At 24.5% G+C, this 18425-nt stretch overlaps 2 protein-coding genes and 1 long non-coding RNA gene across 4 annotated transcripts; all 3 read right to left on the reverse strand.

The window, feature by feature from the left end:
- Nucleotides 1–783: 783 nt before the first annotated feature.
- Nucleotides 784–7919, reverse strand: LOC140673000 (cytochrome P450 4C1-like). The gene is made up of 13 exons (XM_072905548.1): nucleotides 7802–7919; nucleotides 7296–7511; nucleotides 5198–5304; nucleotides 4908–4998; nucleotides 4107–4292; nucleotides 3566–3659; nucleotides 2925–3027; nucleotides 2622–2721; nucleotides 2302–2408; nucleotides 2150–2218; nucleotides 1700–1868; nucleotides 1334–1513; nucleotides 784–1269 (listed from the first exon to the last, which is right to left on the reverse strand). The coding sequence occupies exons 2-13, from the start codon at nucleotides 7447–7449 to the stop codon at nucleotides 1106–1108; spliced, it is 1524 nt and encodes a 507-aa protein (XP_072761649.1). The 5' UTR covers nucleotides 7450–7511; nucleotides 7802–7919; the 3' UTR covers nucleotides 784–1105.
- On the reverse strand, nucleotides 5346–6860 carry LOC140673008 (uncharacterized). 2 transcript variants are annotated; one of them, XR_012047984.1, is made up of 3 exons: nucleotides 6504–6860; nucleotides 6130–6422; nucleotides 5346–5539 (listed from the first exon to the last, which is right to left on the reverse strand). It is a non-coding gene; the product is annotated as an uncharacterized lncRNA (long non-coding RNA). The 2 variants fall into 2 exon arrangements; XR_012047983.1 differs by having other exon boundaries at nucleotides 6500–6860.
- Nucleotides 7920–10934: 3015 nt separating the features above from the next.
- LOC140673001 (cytochrome P450 4C1-like) lies at nucleotides 10935–17445 on the reverse strand. Its single transcript, XM_072905550.1, has 13 exons — nucleotides 17319–17445; nucleotides 16058–16273; nucleotides 15642–15748; nucleotides 15298–15388; nucleotides 14494–14679; nucleotides 13753–13846; nucleotides 13067–13169; nucleotides 12766–12865; nucleotides 12446–12552; nucleotides 12294–12362; nucleotides 11863–12031; nucleotides 11501–11680; nucleotides 10935–11436 (listed from the first exon to the last, which is right to left on the reverse strand). Exons 2-13 carry the CDS (start codon nucleotides 16209–16211, stop codon nucleotides 11273–11275), a joined length of 1524 nt encoding a protein of 507 aa, XP_072761651.1. The 5' UTR covers nucleotides 16212–16273; nucleotides 17319–17445; the 3' UTR covers nucleotides 10935–11272.
- Between the last annotated feature and the right edge of the window lie 980 nt (nucleotides 17446–18425).

Genomic DNA, 18425 nt, shown 5'->3' on the forward strand with positions numbered 1-18425 from the left:
AAAATATACGAGAAACGATTAACGATTAACGAAGTAGTCTATTGCCATCTCTATATTCATTTCAATCAAAATAAAATTCAACGGTTAGTATCAATAATTATTATCTTTCACGGAAACGACAGTAGAATTATAGAGGAAGCTGTACAAAAACCTAAGCTTGATAAACGTTTCCTGCATATATAATTACATTTACATTGCTATATAATTTAATAAGAATATGATAATAAAAAAGGCAGTAGCGTAATAAGGGAAAACAGCGCCTGGGACAAACAGCTCTTCTGCTTTTCCCTCCATTCGGCTTACTATGCTACTAGTTTATGCCAAAATAAAATTGTTGTGCAAAAAAGTGTTGCTAAAATAAATAATTTATTGTTTAAATATGTTTTTTTTTTGCATAACCAATGTTATCAGTTTTAAGAATAACTTAAGGAAGACTTATTAAGAATAAAGAGATACACGGAGACTAAAAAATTTTGTTCTTTTAATGTAACATGTCAGTGAAATATTAAAAATTATACATATATAATTAACATATAAAAATGTAAAATAAAATATGAGAAAGAGATATCATCAAAATAATAAAATAATTAATTAAGATATATTTAACGAAACATACACAATCACATTGAATTACTTTATCAGATATTACATCTTAAATATATTAATAATATGTTAATAAAAAAAAAAAAGAATAAATTTGTATAATATGTATAAGTTTTTTATTTTTAATGATAAAAATGTGAAATCTTTTGACATATTTTTTTAGTTTGAGATTTATTGATTAAATTTTTATGAACTTAATTCTGGCGTTATTAAAATTCTATTTCATTTATTAAAAATATTCTGAACAAGCTTGGCTGCATATACATTCTACAGAATTCTACTTTGCCGTTAAAGAATGGCATGTGACTTAATTTTAGTTCAATTTTATCCGTTATAAGTATCTACATGTAAAGGAACTGCTAATTACATATATTATATACAATATAATGTAGTATTACATATATAATGTATACAGTGTTTTTAATATTGAACATCCAATACGCATAACTTTCTTCCATTTCTGCATCAACTTTTTATACACATGCTGCATTAGTATTTAAAGCTATTTACCCCTTGGAATGAATCTCATATGAACTGGATGAGAAGGACGAATTATTATACTGGCCTGAAACTGAACATCCTTTAGATAATCAACAGGCTCTAAGTAAAAATTGTGTATCAAAGGCGCTACCACAGCCTTCATCTCCAACAGACCAAACCGTTGACCTACAATTCGAAGTATATTAAGAACTGCCAATATAACTAAAAATAAAAATAATGATCAATTCACCTATGCAATTCCTCGGTCCCGCGCTGAACGGTATATAGGAATAAGGATGACGATTCTTTATCTTCTCTGGCAAAAATCTATCTGGATCAAATACTTCTGGATTTGGCCAAAAATTAGGGTCTCTGTGAACTCCCCAGATATTAAGATATATGTTTGTTCCAGAAGGTACGACGTATGACTCTGAGAAACGTAATATAAAAAGTTACAAAATATAAAAATTCAGAAAAATAAGAATTCTTTTGAGAAAATGTACATAAAATTGTATTTTTAAAATGTTAAAGCAATTAAATTTATTTTACTCGATTATACATACTCTATGAAATGTGACATGTTTAAAATATATACGAAAAGATAGTGATTAATTACGTAATTTTACATCCTCCGCAGTTTTTCGTAATATGAAAAATACGCTGGGATACAAACGTAGGGTTTCCTTTAAACATCTCTCTAAATATGGTAAGTTTTGTAACGATTTCATTGTAAGTTTTCCTCCATTTTCTTGCATCACGTTATCGATTTCAACTCTCACACCTTCCTGTATCATCGATAATAAATGTATTTCTTAATTAATTTTGATTTTCAATATATTCGGATTTTTATGCACATACAAATAAATTTTAATAAATAAAAATAAACATTTATATTTATTTGAAAAATATTATAATTTGTTCGAAATATAAATATTGATATATGCATGAAAAAAACAACATTGTAACGAAACATTTATATTTGTACTATTTTGAAACCGCAATAATTATAACTATTAAAAACCGCAATTTAAATAATAATATATTGCAATATATTGAGAAAAAGTACCTGGATATCTTTGTGTTCAGCTAGTAGTAATAAAGCAAACATTATACCCATCGCTGTAGTATCATGACCCTGTAATCATCGTTATACTTATATCGTTGTACTTCTTACAATTAGATAGATACAGAAAATTAAAAAAGAATAGAGAAACGTACTTCAAACATAAAGGTATCGACTTCCTCTCTGATGTCTAAATCAGTTAATAAACCATCTCGAGATACCGCTATTAAAAGGTCCAACATAGCTAACCGCTTTTTTTTAACTAAAAATAATAAAGTATATCAGCATCAATTTCATTTTGGCATATCACGCTTTAATTATATAATATTGTTTTTGTTTATTCAACAATTTAAATTTAAATTGTATTAGAAATAATAATATCTTAATATGTATGTTTAGCATAAATAGTACAATAATAATATATAATATTAGATTGTGAAATCAAACTTAAATTAGACTCTGATCTTTTACATACTCCCAAACACTTCGTTATCATCTTTCTCTTTATCACTTTCAAGATTTTTCAAGTGTCGACCATTTGTGCGTTCGTGATAAAGTTTTCTATCCGCGATGACCTATACACAGGTACAATATTAAATCCTTTTTATACAAAAGCAATAATACATTATACTTATATCATAAATCTTAATTGCATAATGTTTTATTAATTTTTTGATTAATCACGTAATCTTTCTGTGTAAAGACTACGAGAAATTTATTGTAATATAAAAAAGACAGTGTAAAAGATTAAACTAACATGATTTATTATATAACATACTTTTTCTGTAAATCCGTGCAATATTTTTAAGACTTCTTTTTGCTTTCTTCCTTGTGGTGACAACGAGAATAAAAAATCATTATGAAACCAAGGTCTAAATCCTCTAAAACCGTAATTCAAATAGACTATGTAATTCCAATAAAGTAATCATGTATAAATCTTAATTAAGACTATCATAAAATCTTAAAATAATTAATAAATAATTGGTAGTAATCTTAGATTTGAATAAATATAGATAAAATTTAAAACTGTGTTTGTTAGTATGCAAAAGTATGCAAAATTTTCTAAAATCTTTGTATCTTGTTAGCTATGAATTGTTTACTTCAAGACAATTTATTTTTAAATTTTATTACAGAATATGTTCTTTTTAATTTTTTAGTTTAATAATTTTTATTCTTATTTTGAAATCAAATATTAAGCGGAACATGTAGAGTATCTTTTAATTGTTGATTAAAGAAATCGTTATTTATACTAATTATTTATACTATTCGTTTTATATTAATTATTTTCTATCTCACGCAAGACTATTCAATAATTAATATTATTTTTTTAAATCATATAGATATATCACAATCATAACTTATGAAAGATCATACATATATATCACACAATTATTTGATTGTACTAAATTCACAAATTACCTATAAATAATCAGTTCGCTTATGTCGTGAATCGCATTTCGATAGAGTTTCTGAAACTCGCCGAGTTCTTGAAGAGAGATGCCCATAGCAGTTTCTACAAATACATTTATTATGTTAGATTGCAAATAAATTAAAGTTTATTAGAGCTGAATATATCATGTATAGTTTTGAGTGAATAGCGTAATACGTTTTAAACTATTAATTTTTAGGACGACATTTTGATTCTGAATTTTTTTACCGCAAGGCAAGAAAATTGGAAAAACGATAAGATGGTTAACCAAAATTAATTAATTATATTATTACATATGATAATTGCTACCTCGCATACTTTTGCGCATTTAATTTTTAATAATTAATATTATTTGTTAGTTATTTGCTCCTTGAGACCTCTTTTTACCTTTAATAAAAATCAAATATTATCTTCACTGCAGCATTAATATTTTTTATAGGAACAAAATATCTTCTTATGTTAAACTATGTGATCATTTATAATAAAATTCTCGTAAATATCAGAATAATAGGAATTATAAAGAAGCTGTACCGCATATTACGTTTAGCGTATGTTCACTAATAAATGGTAATAAATCTTTTACAACTGCCTCTCCGACATCATTCAAAGATTTTGTCATGCAATTGCCCTCTTTGATCAAGATATCAACAAAGTGATTTAATATATTGAAATGAAACGCAGGTGTTAGCATCTTTCGCCGCGTTTGCCACTTGGCGCCTAAAACAAAAACAAGATAACATTGGATGATAAAAAACATACAAATTTTATTATATAAGATAACTAAGATATATGTTTTCTTCCAATTTATTGTTTAATTGAATAATTCTTCAATAATATATTAATTATCATAAATATATTTTTTTATATTGTAATAATCTCTTTCATAATTCTTTAAACCTTATTTTTATGAAATTGTTATAGTAAAAGGATTTACTAAGAATACAAGTACTAACATAAATTCGACTATTATTTTAACTTTATCGATTGGTAAATAAATATAAGCTATAATGTGATAAAAGATACATGATAGTGTATGATTTAACTGAAAACTTTTAATTGAAATATCTATTACTTCTACTTATTATTTCAGAATATGTACATGTATCACGGTGAAATTATCTTTTATTATAATCTAATTTGGAAATTTTTAAATAATTTTTTAAAATATGTTCTTATAACGAAAAAGTTGAATATGTTCATTACTAAAATAATATTCAAATTTAATTATAATATTTTATTTGATTTTCTATGATAGTGATAACAAATGATAATTAAATAGTAATAGTAATATATAAAGTATGCTTATATATTATTTTTACGTCATTACGTCACCTGTGCTAGTGAGAAGACCTTTATTCAACCAAGGGTGTAACATATCATACATAAGACTTTTTTCAATGTGCTTGGTGCTGCTTAATATTGTCTAAAAAACAAAAAAAATATATTAAGATAAAAATATCAGTTTATTTTATACTTATTGTTACATAGTAATCTTAGATATACAAATAATTTATTAATCGTATCTCAAATTTCTATTTATAAAAAAAAATTCTTATAAAACGCGAAAGTTTTTAATTTAACTAAATCTTAATATCTATAGAAAATTAAATTTTTCTTATTACCTCCAGATCATCTGGTTGGCGGATAGATACAATAGGTATAAAGGAAATCCACATTTTGTAAATAGAATAATCATTAAAGCGACATATTATAGTATTCCATATTTTTTCTGAAAGATATATATACTATAAATATTAATACAAAAATTTTTGAAAGATTAATTGTATTATTTTAAATATTATTGTACATACTTCTTATATATATACATTTACTCATAAGAAAACGGTCGGAAGTGTCCCTTATCGATTTTAATGAACTTTGGATATGTTGTAGAGCATAAAAAAATATTAGACCCATATTTTTTTTTAGTGGCGCATTTTAACGTTTAGGTTTTTGAAACAACCCTTCAAAGAATAACGAATTTTTCGTTTTTAGCGAAATATCTTTGAAAATATAAGATATATGAAAAAATGTTTTATACAAAAGTTTTATGGTATTTTGTACTCTTTACAATAGTGTAATTATATTTTTTTTAAATGTCAAATTTTTTAATAATTTACTATCACCATCCCTTATTTTGCAAAATTTTAAAAATTTTGTAAGAACAAAAATTAAAGAGTATCAAAAGTCTAATCCATTCATGTATAATAATATATGGATTCCACGAATCACTTTTGAGAAAACAAGATAACTTTCTGCTATAGGCGCTGCGCTATAAAATTGTTACGCTCTTTCTTTAGTTGTGGCACATTCAATAACTGCCTCTTGCGCATATATTTGTCTTGTGTATATAAGTTTGTCGGTTTAATTTCCGAACACCCTGTATAATTAGCAAGTGAATTTTTTCTTCATTTCATTTCGGTTTCCATACACTACTATGCTGCATTATATGTGTATAATAATAATAATTTAACGCACTTTTATAATTTCAGTAATATCTAAGCAATGAATGAGAAGAATAAGAAAGTAATATAAGTTGATAATAAATACTTACATGTTTATAAAAAAAACACAATATCCAAATTCAACACACTTATTTACATTACTAGCTACGAACTGAAAATACAGCTTTCCATTATGAATGTTTCTAATTGATGATATAAATATATGATTTTTGCTCGTGTCGTGTGTAAAACATACATATCTCTAATTTGCGAATAAATTTATTTTGCAAAAATCATATAGTTAACTATTTTTGTTTGCACTATCTTTGATTTCCGCACTTGTGACCTCGGATGATATACTACTTTTAAGTGTGGTTTTATTGCTAAAAACAGTGTCTTGTGTCTGCAGAAATAAAATAATTTCTATTTTTATTTTATGTATCACAGCACTATTTTAATTTTTGCAATACGTAAACATACCTACATATGTTACTTTTGTTACTGCAAATAAAGTTATGCTTTATTTCATGTAATATGTTGCGTGTTATGTTATTAAGATTAATCCATTTTTATGTTCCAATATATGCACAAGACAAATATATGCGCAAGAGGCAGTTATTGAATGTGCCACAACTAAAGAAAAAACGCAACAATTTTATAGCGCAGCGCCTATAACACAAAATTATCTTGTTTTCTCAAAAGTGATTCATGGAATCTATATATTATTATACATGAATGGATTTGGCTTTTGATACTCTTTAATTTTTGTTCTTACAAAATTTTTAAAATTTTGCAAAATAAGGGATGGGGATGGCAAATTATTATAAAATTTGACATTTTAAAAAAAATATAATGACACAATTGTAAAGAGTACAAAAAACCATAAAACTTTTGTATAAAACATTTTTCCATATATCTTATATTTTTAAAGATATTCACTAAAAACGAAAAATTTATTATTATTCGAAGGGTTGTTTCAATCCCTAAACGTTGAAATACGCCCCTAAAAAAAAATATGAGTCTAATATTTTTTTATGCTCTACAACATATTTAAAGTTCATTAAAATCTGTGAGGGACACTTCCGACCGTTCCCTTGTCAGATACATTAAAAGCAGTCTAATAATAATTAAGAATACAGATTGAAAATATTACAAAGAGATTTACTAATAAAATACGAAATCTGCATGCAGTAAGTGTTGATAGAAATAAATAAATGGGTATAAGTGATAAATTATTTGTCAATTAATGTAAATAGATTAGAAATTTTATACTTGCCTAATGAAGTATTAAATTGCAATGCATTGCCAAAAATTGGTATGCCCGGTGGTCCCGGTATAAGATTAATAAGTCGCCCGTTTTTTCCATGATGTACGTAATAATTGTACACCAATAAAATAAACATGAATAATAACAATATGATGATAAACATCGTTTCTTGACGTGATGACCGTTTAATTCAACTTTCTTCTTTAGCTTTCTGTTTCTCTGATCCTTGGATCACATGTGTTACATAATAAATAATATTTGTTTTATAAGAAAAAACTGACAATTGCCTTGATATCGTAAACAATATTTATGCTAAATAGTTAATTAATCATAAATATGTATATTTTTAATATTTATTTAATAAGATTATAATCAAAACTATCAATATATAGTATTAGAAAAAATGTATGTAAAAATCACTTGCTTACACTATTTACATTATTACCTAACCATTGTTCAATTTTGCAATAAAATGTTATAAAGTTTTTATGTAAATACTGTCGATAGATACTTACCTGATAAATTTTCTGATGGGATATTCAATAAAAACACTACTGAAATGTTGAAAATGGAGTTAGAAATCTGTTTAAATAAATACGTATGTCAGTAAAACAAATCTCCGTCAACTGCCGATGAAAATCTAAGGCTTATATTTATATCTCTAGCTCAAAAGCGTAATAAATGATCTTTGATATCTGGGGGCAATGAGGCAGCACTTTTAATTGAAAATCATAAATTATTTATATACTTATTTATTTGACAAAATAAAAATGATTGTGGAATTTCTTGGAAATGTGATTCGAGATTTAAAGTATAAATTTAAAATAACGATTGTTTTCGTTTAAAATCTTTTTTGAAATTCAAAATATTAACAATCTACAAATAGCCATTTGTTTTACGCAATAAAACTTTATGTGAGCATAAGAAGATAAAAAACACAAAAAACGATATAGCTACGCCTTTAATAGAAAGAAAGTTATATTGTATTAAAGGTAAGTCCATCGAACTCTCTTACTTTTTTCGTGCAATTTTTTCATATTTTTAATAACAATCGCGTTTACTTGTAACAAAAGATAACATTGCATATTGGATGTTGCATTTTTAATATCTATATAAAAAAATCCCTCTATAGGAGAAGAAGACATAAAAACTTGTCATGTACGCGCAAAAAAATGTGACGGAAAAAACAATATCGTATTAATTGAAAGAATATCGTAAACGTCTACCATATAGAATATTTTTTTTATAATAAATGTTAATAAATATAGTACTTTATTAATTTATATTATATATACTTATATTAATTGGAATGTAATATATGTCTATTTATCTGTATATGTTTTTATAGTTTTCTTTTTAAAAATAAATATAAATTATCCATCGATAAACATAAAAATTTTTATTAAATTATTATATATGTTTGATGATTTTTTAAATTTAGACGCATAGATTGCATTTATATATCGTAAATTTATAATTATTATTTTTTTTACTATATAATAATCATATGTATAAAACATCTCTGATATTATTGATTAGTTTCGCTTATACCAAATAATGAGAGAAAAAAAGCAAGTTTTTGTGGTAGGGATTCTAAATGCATATATATAAATATTAAATATTACACTTACAATAATACAATTTATATAAAGTACAAATTGTTTCTACTTTCTTTCTAAACAATACAATTTTTAATTTTAGTCATAATTTTACTCATCGGATATATGTTATTATATATCTTCTTTCAATTTCTGAATAGATATAATTTCTCTCACGCTTTCGCGATATGCTAGTAAAAACGATACATTATACATCAATAAAAGGAATATGAATAATAACAATATGGCGATAAACGTCGTTTCTTGACATGTTTTTAATCGTTTAATTAATCTTTATATCTTTCAGCTTCTGTCTTTCTGATCCTAGAATCACACGTAATAAAATTAATAATTCATTTGTTTTTCGAGAAAACTAATCATTGTCTTATATGTTATTCGTGAACGATGAGAAAAAAGACAGACATTGAAATATATTAATCATATAATTCTTACATATAATAGTTAATAACTTGAAACAGTCATAAATAACATATGAATTTATTCATTAGAAAAAAAAGATCATTTGCATAATAAATATATAAATCAAATAAAAAGATTTTTTAATCAAACATTGTATTATAATTTCTTTTATATTTACTGTAGAAAATAAAATTTTGTCAGATTCTATTGTATCTAAACAGTGATTAGTGATATCATAATCTCAAATACTTATCATATAAGTCGTTTTATCATTGTTATTTTATTTAGTCTACATCTAAAAAGAAATGTTTTTAAATGATCACTTTGTAACGTCAGTTTAAAATTAATTTCTGTGTAAGTTTGTGTATATACTTTAAATTTATAAATATACCTTTATTGCTACGCAAAGATACAGATTTGTTTTGTAATAAACCGAAATTAATGAAGCATTCGCACATTTTATCACAAATCTCTAATTTGAAAATTTTTATCTGATTTGTATCAAAATTGATTATATCACATTACACCCAAATTGTATCTTTATATAATATAAAAATTATATAATTATTGTGACTGGTATAAAAGCGTTTTTTCCTTTGTTTATCTAAATTAAACATTTGCGCAAAAAGAATATATAATATAATATTTAATATTATAACAATCAAACAAAATTATCTTCTTGATTAACGACTAACTAATATATTTTTATCTATATTTTAATTTGTACTTTTATCTGAAAACAAAATTAATTGTGAATTATTTCAAAATATTCAATAATCTGATTAAAGTAATGATTTAAAATAACGATTGTTCTTGTTTAAAATCTTTTTCAAAATCGATATTAACTCAAAAAAAATATACGAATAACAATTAACGATATATAAAAGAATTTTATTTCTTTATTAATTTTTACGATAAAAGTATAACGGTTAAATATTCTAACATTTTATCAGTCCGAGGGTTTGATAAATGTTTCCTATATTTATAATTTCATTTACATAACTATATAAGTTGATAAGTCGACTACTTTATATTATTAGAAATAACAATAATAAAAAAGGCAGTGGTGTAGTAAGAGAAAACGGCGCCTGGAACAGCTCTTCCTCCCTCCATTTGTCTTACTATGCTACTAGTCTATGCCAAAATAAAATTGTTGTGCAAAAGAATGTTGCTAAAGCAAATAATTTATTGTTTAAATCTGTTTTGTTTGCATAAACAATATTATCATTTTTAAGAATAGCTTAAGAAAACCTTATTAGGAATAAAGAGATACACGGAGACTATAAAATGTTGTTCTTTTAATGTAACATGTCTTTGAAATATTAAAATTATATATATATATTATTAAAATATAATAATAATCTGAAATAAAATAAAAGAGAGAGAGAGAGAGAGAGAGAGAGAGAGATATCACCAAAATAATAAAAAAATTAATTAAGATATATTTAATAAAATATATTTAACGTAAAATATACACATTTAAAATAATCACATATTGAATCATTTTATCGAATATTACATCTTGAATGTATTAATAATAAATTAATAAAAGAATAAATTTGTATAATATGTATAAACTTTTTATTTTTAATGATAAAAATGTGAAATCTTTTGACATATTTTTTTAGATTAAGATTTAGTGATTAAATGTTTTATGAACTTAATTCTGGCGTTATTAAAATTCTATTTCCTTTATTAAAAATATTCTGAACAAGCTTGGCTGCATATACATTCTACAGAATTCTACTTTGCCGCTAGAAAATGGCATGTCACTTAATTTTAGTTAAATTTTATAAGTTATAAGTATCTACATGTAAAGGAACTGCTAATTATATATATTATATACAATATAATGTAGTATTACATATATAATGTATACAATGTTTTTAATATTGAACATCCAATACGCATAACTTTCTTCCATTTCTGCATCAACTTTTTATACACATGCTGCATTAGTATTTAAAGCTATTTGCCCCTTGGAATGAATCTCATATGAACTGGATGAGAAGGACGAATTATTATACTGGCCTGAAACTTGACATCCTTTAGATAATCAACAGGCTCTAAGTAAAAATTGTGTATCAAAGGCGCTACCACAGCCTTCATCTCCAACAGACCAAACCGTTGACCTACAATTCGAAGTATATTAAAAACTGCCGAAATAACTATAAATAAAAATAATGATCAATTCACCTATGCAATTCCTCGGTCCCGCGCTGAACGGTATATAGGAATAAGGATGACGATTCTTTATCTTCTCTGGCAAAAATCTATCTGGATCAAATACTTCTGGATTTGGCCAAAATTTAGGGTCTCTGTGAACTCCCAAGATATTAAGATGTATGTTTGTTCCAGAAGGTACGACGTATGACTCTGAAAAATGTATTATAAAATTACAAAATATAAAAATTCAGAAAAATAAGAATTCTTTTGAGAAAATGTACATAAAATTGTATTTTAAAAATGTTAAAGCAATTAAATTTATTTTACTCGATTATACATACTCTATAAAATGTGACATATTCAAAATATATACGGATATAATGATTAATTACGTAATTTTACATCCTCCGCAGTTTTTCGTAATATCATAAACACGCTGGGATACAAACGTAGGGTTTCCTTTAAACATCTCTCTAAATATGGTAAGTTTTGTAACGATTTCATTGTAAGTTTCCCTTCGTTTTCTTGCATCACGTTATCGATTTCAACTCTCACACCTTCCTGTATCATCGATAATAAGTGTATTTCTTAATTAATTTTGATTTTTAATATATTTGGATTTTTATGCACATACAAATAAATTTTAATAAATTAAAATAATTATTTGTATTTATTTTAAAGATATTATAATTTGTCCGAAATATAAAAATTGATATATGGAAAAATTAAAATAACATTGTAACAAAACTTTTATATTTATACTACTTGGAATAAAAATAGCAATTTAAGTAACAATATATCGCAATATATGAAGAAAAAGTACCTGAATATCTTTGTGTTCAGCTAGTAGTAATAAAGCAAACATTATACCCATCGCTGTAGTATCATGACCCTGTAATCATCGTTATATTCATATCGTTGTACTTCTTACAATTAGATAGATACAGAAAATTAAAAAAGAATAGATAAACGTACTTCAAACATAAAGGTATCGACTTCCTCTCTGATGTCTAAATTAGTTAATAAACCATCTCGAGATACCGCTATTAAAAGGTCCAACATAGCTAACCGCTTTTTTTTAACTAAAAATAATAAAGTATATCAGCATCAATTTCATTTTGGCATATCACGCTTTAATTATATAATATTGTTTTTGTTTATTCAACAATTTAAATTTAAATTGTATTAGAAATAATAATATCTTAATATGTATGTTTAGCATAAATAGTACAATAATAATATATAATATTAGATTGTGAAATCAAACTTAAATTAGACTCTGATCTTTTACATACTCCCAAACACTTCGTTATCATCTTTCTCTTTTTCACTTTCAAGATTTTTCAAGTGTCGACCATTTGTGCGTTCGTGATAAAGTTTTCTATCCGCGATGACCTATACACAGATACAATATTAAATCCTTTTTATACAAAAGCAATAATACATTATACTTATATCATAAATTTTAATTGCATAATGTTTTATTAATTTTTTGATTATTCACGTAATCTTTCTATGTAAAGATTACGAGAAATTTATTGGAATATAAAAAAGAGAGTGTAAAAGATAACTAACATGATTTATTATATAACATACTTTTTCTGTAAATCCATGCAATATTTTCAAGACTTCTTTTTGCTTTCTTCCTTGTGGTGACAACGAGAATAGGAAATCATTATGAAACCAAGGTCTAAAACTTCTAAACCATATTTCAAATAGACTATGTAATTCCAATAAAGTAATCGTGTATAAATCTTAATTAAGACTATCATAAAATTTTAGAATAATCTATAAATAATTGGTAGTAGTCTTAGATTTCAAGAAATATAGATAAAATTTGAAACTGTGTATGTTAGTATGCAAAAAAGTATGCAAAATTTTCTAAAATCTTTGTATCTCTAGCTATGGATTGTTTGCTTCATGACAATTTATTTTTAAATTTTATTACAATATATGTTCTTTTTAATTTTTTAGTTTAATAATTTTGATTCTTATTTTGAAATCAAATATTAAACGGAACATGTAGAGTATCTTTTAATTGCTGACTAAAGAAATTATTTATATTAATTATTTATCTCTTTACTTATTATTAAGGAGCTCATATTCAATTTTACTAATTATTTATACTAGTCGTTTTATACCAATTATTTTCTTTCTCACGCAAGACTATTCAATAATTAATCTATTTTTTTAAATCATATAGATATATCACAATCATAACTTATAAAAGGTGATACATATATATTACACAATTATTTGATTGTACTAAATCCATAAATTACCTATAAAGTAGCAGTTCGCTCATGTCGTGAACCGCACTTCGATAGAGTTTCTGGAACTCGCCGAGTTCTTGCAGAGAGATGCCCATAGCAGTTTCTACAAGTATATTTATTATATTAGATTGCAAATAAATTAAAGTTTATTACAGCTGAATATATCATGTATAGTTTTGAGTGAATAGCGTAATACGTTTTAAACTATTAATTTTTAGGACGGCATTTTGATTCTGAATTTTTTTACCGCAAGGCAAGAAAATTGGAAAAACTATAAGATGGTTAACCAAACTTAAGTAATTATATTATTACATATGATAATTGCTATCTCCTTTGGTAAATGTTTTTATCTATAATTTGTTGGTTTTTATATCTCAGGTCTTATTACATGCTATTATTTGTTTCAATCTCTCTGACTGTTTGTTTATAATTTTAGTTTTTAACACTGATGAAAGTCCAAATAAAAACGTTTGTTATTTACGCTTTTCTATCATTTTTGCACAACATGTTATTTTTAAATAATGATTAAAGTTTTTGCGCATTTAATTTTTAAATATCAATATTGTTTGTTAGTTTTTTGCTTCTTGAGACCTCTTTTTCCCTTTAATAAAAATCAAATATTATCTTCACTGCAGCATTAATATTTTTTATAGGAACAAAATATCTTCTTATGTTAAACTATGTGATCATTTATAATAAAATTCTCAAAAAGTAAATATCAGAATAATAGGAATTATAAAGAAGCTGTACCGCATATTACGTTTAGCGTATGTTCATTAATAAATGGTAATAAATCTTTTACAACTGCTTCTCCGACATCATTCAAAGATTTTGTCATGCAATTGCCTTCTTTGATCAAGACATCAACAAAGTGATTTAATATATTGAAATGAAACGCAGGTGTTAACATCTTTCGCCGCGTTTGCCATTTAGCACCTAAAACGAAAACAAGATAACATGGGATGATAAAAAACATACAAATTTTATTATATAAGATAACGAAGATATACTTTTTCTTCCAATTTAATGTTTAATTGAATAATTCTTCAATAATATATTAATTATCATAAATATATTTTTTTATATTGTAATAATCTCTTTCATAATTCTTTAAACTTTATTTTTATGAAATTGTTATAGTAAAAGGATTTACTAAGAATACAAGTACTAACATAAATTCGACTATTATTTTAACTTTATCGATTGGTAAATAAATATAAGCTATAATGTGATAAAAGATACATGATAGTGTATGATTTAACTGAAAACTTTTAATTGAAATATCTATTACTTCTATTTATTATTTCAGAATATGTACATGTATCACGGTGAAATTATCTTTTATTATAATCTAATTTGGAAATTTTTTAATAATTTTTTAAAATATGTTCTTATAACGAAAAAGTGTTGAATATGTTCATTACTAAAATAATATTTAAATTTAATTATAATCTTTTATTTGATTTTCTACGATAGTGATAAGTCGATAACAAATGATAATAAAATAGTAATAGTAAAGTATGCTTATATATTATTTTTACGTCATTACGTCACCTGTGCTGGTGAGAAGACCTGTATTCAACCAAGGATGGAACATATCATACATAAGACTTTTTTCAATGTGCTTGGTGCTACTTAATATTGTCTAAATAACAAAAAACATATAAAGAAAAAGATCTCACTTATTATATACTTACATATATAATATAATTAGAATAATCTTACAGTTAGATACACAAATTATTAATTAATCGTATCTCAAATTTCTATTTGTTAGTCGCGATCGAAAATATTCTATAATTAGGTAATTTAAAAAAAAAAAAAATTTTCTCATAAAACGCGAGAGTTTTAAATCTAGTTAAATCTCAATCTATAGAGAATTGAATTTTTCATATTACCTCCAGATCATCTGGTTGGTGGGTAGATACAATAGGTATAAAGGAAATCCAGATTTTAAAAATAGAATAATCATTAGTGAAACGACATATTATATTCCATACTTCCTCTGAAAAAGATATATATTATTATAAATATTCATACAAAAATTTTTGAAAGATTAATTGTATTATTTTAAATATTATTGTATTTTATATATATATATAAAGTAAAGATTATATATATATATCTTTACTCATTGTCAGATACATTAAAAACAGTCTAATAATGATTAAGAAAATGGATTGCAAATATTACAAAGAGATTTACTAATAAAATACGAAATTGCGTGCAGTAATATTGATAGAAATAAATAAATGGAAATAAATAATGAATTATTTGTCAGTTAATGTAAATAGATTAGAAATTTTATACTTGCCTAATGAAGTATTAAATTGCAATGCATTGCCAAAAATTGGTATGCCCGGTGGTCCCGGTAAAAGATTAATAAGTCGCCCGTTTTTTCCATGATGTACGTAATAATTATACACCAATAAAATAAACATGAATAATAACAATATGATGATAAACATCGTTTCTTGACGTGAGAACCGTTTAATTCAACTTTCTTCTTTAGCTTTCTGTTTCTCTAATCCTTGGATCACATGTGTTACATAATAAATAATATTTGTTTTACGAGAAAACTGGCAATTATTTTGATATTCTAAATAATTTATCATAAATAGTTAGTTAATCATAAATAAATATATTAATCAGAAATGGAAAGAAAAAGAAAGACAGACAAAAACAATCATTGAAATACGTTAATCGTACATTTTTATAATTAATAACTAAACAGTTATAAAAAAATTTAATGAATTTGTTCATTGTGATCGAAAAAAAACATCATTTGCATAATAAATTTATAAATTAAAATGAAACATTGACTATTATTTTTAATTATCTTAATATTTATATGATAAAATTTTGAATAATTCTATTGTTACATTTAAACAGTGACTAATGTAATATCATAATTAAAAAGAGTCTTATTCTTACATCAATTATATTTCGAATATTTAATATATAAATTGTTTTAAACATTTTTATAGTTTTATTTAATCTATAACTTAAAAAAAAGTTTTCAAACAATCACATCATAACGGTCTATTTATTTCTGTGCAAATCAGTATCTATGTATATTATTATTCTTATGTAAAGTTACAGAGTTGCTTTGTAATAAGCCGGATATTTAATTAAGCATTTGTACACTTTGTTATAAGCAAAGAAATATTTTGAAAATTTTATGTCATTTTTATCAAAATTATTATCCTTACACACACATTATGTTTTTATATACTACATAAATTATATAATTATTATGATTATTTAAAAATGCTTCTTCTTTTATTTAACTGTTAAACATTTTATAATTTAAAATACATAAAAGACTCCGATCAACATCCGCGCATGGCTCTCATTGTCTAGTCTATTGTTGTGTTTGTTAAACATTTTGACAAAGATATTATTTTTTAATATATATTTAATAAGATTATAATCAAAACTAACAACATGTAGTATTGGAAAAAATTTATGTAAAAATCACGCGCTTACACTATTTACATTATTAATCACTGTAATCAAATTTTGCAATAAAATGTTCTTAAGTTTTTATGTAAATACTATCGATAGATACTTACCTGATAAATTTTCTGATGGGATATTCAATAAAAACACTACTCAAATGTTGAAAATCGAATTACAAATCTGTTTAAGTAAATACGTATGTCAGTAAAACAACTCTCAACTGCCGATGAAAATCTGAGACTTATACTTATAATATCGCTAGCTCAGGAACGTATTAATCTGAGAGGCATATATAATTATATATAACTACAGCGTAATTTCTTTTTATCAAGTAAATGAAATAGATATCACAGACGCATGTTGTCATAGAATATGGGCTGTAACTCATCGTTTTTTGAATAGATTGTAGACATTTATTCGTACATATAAGAATTCGGTCTAATATTAGAAATGAGGACACAATAACTCGATAGCTTTTAATCAGAAGAGTAATTTACTGCTATCACTTTATGTGCATTAAAAATCAGAATAAAGTTTAATAATTAATATTATTTTGCAACGCAACAATATTAGAACTAACTGTACATAGATCGTAGTTTGCTAAGGTAAAAAGTTTTTGCATCTACATTTACATATTATTAATTTAAAGACAATTTTTAACGTGATAATACCAGTTTAGATTACATAAAAAAACGATTGACATTTTAAGTAATATGATAATAAGACAGATAATGACGTGAGGGAAGACAGTTTGACGCAAAGCATTCCTCCTTCCTCTTTACTATACTATTAATTAGGTCCATGTCAAAAAATTATTGTGCAAAAGAATCAGTGGCGTAGCCAGGGGGGGCTATAGGGGCTCCTCCTCCCGCCCTAAAGATTTCAAGTCTCAGTGACTTTTCTTGAGAAAAGTCTATGAATTCCAGTCATAGAAATATTTTTAGTCCCCTCCCCCCCTCTCAAAACCTTTTATTGTTTAATAAATCATTCCTTTTTGCACAAATAAGTTTATCACTTTCGGAAATTGGTTAGAAAAAAAATTATTAAAAATAAAGAGATATATAAGCATATAAGATATTATTTCTTTTATTTAACATGTTTATAAAATATTTAAAGCGATGTAATAAATATATTGCAGATTTAAGGATTCGAAATTAATAAAATATAAAAAAAAGATATCAGAAAAGTAACAAAAAAGGAGTAATTAAGAGTAATATATA

Source organism: Anoplolepis gracilipes, chromosome 14, assembly GCF_047496725.1.
Source record: "Anoplolepis gracilipes chromosome 14, ASM4749672v1, whole genome shotgun sequence".
NCBI lineage: Eukaryota > Metazoa > Arthropoda > Insecta > Hymenoptera > Formicidae > Anoplolepis > Anoplolepis gracilipes.

Excerpts from the sequence above, each read along its gene's own strand:
- LOC140673000 (XM_072905548.1), bottom strand. The coding sequence starts at position 7,449 with ATGTTTATCATCATATTGTTATTATTCATGTTTATTTTATTGGTGTAC. Across the intron at positions 4,293-4,907 it reads AGGTCTTCTCACTAGCACAG|GCGCCAAGTGGCAAACGCGG; the intron begins GTGACGTAATGA and ends TTTTTGTTTTAG. Across the intron at positions 2,219-2,301 it reads TCGATACCTTTATGTTTGAA|GGTCATGATACTACAGCGAT; the intron begins GTACGTTTCTCT and ends CGATGATTACAG.
- LOC140673001 (XM_072905550.1), bottom strand. The coding sequence starts at position 16,211 with ATGTTTATCATCATATTGTTATTATTCATGTTTATTTTATTGGTGTAT. Across the intron at positions 15,389-15,641 it reads ACCAACCAGATGATCTGGAG|ACAATATTAAGTAGCACCAA; the intron begins GTAATATGAAAA and ends TTTGTTATTTAG. Across the intron at positions 14,680-15,297 it reads AGGTCTTCTCACCAGCACAG|GTGCTAAATGGCAAACGCGG; the intron begins GTGACGTAATGA and ends TTTTCGTTTTAG.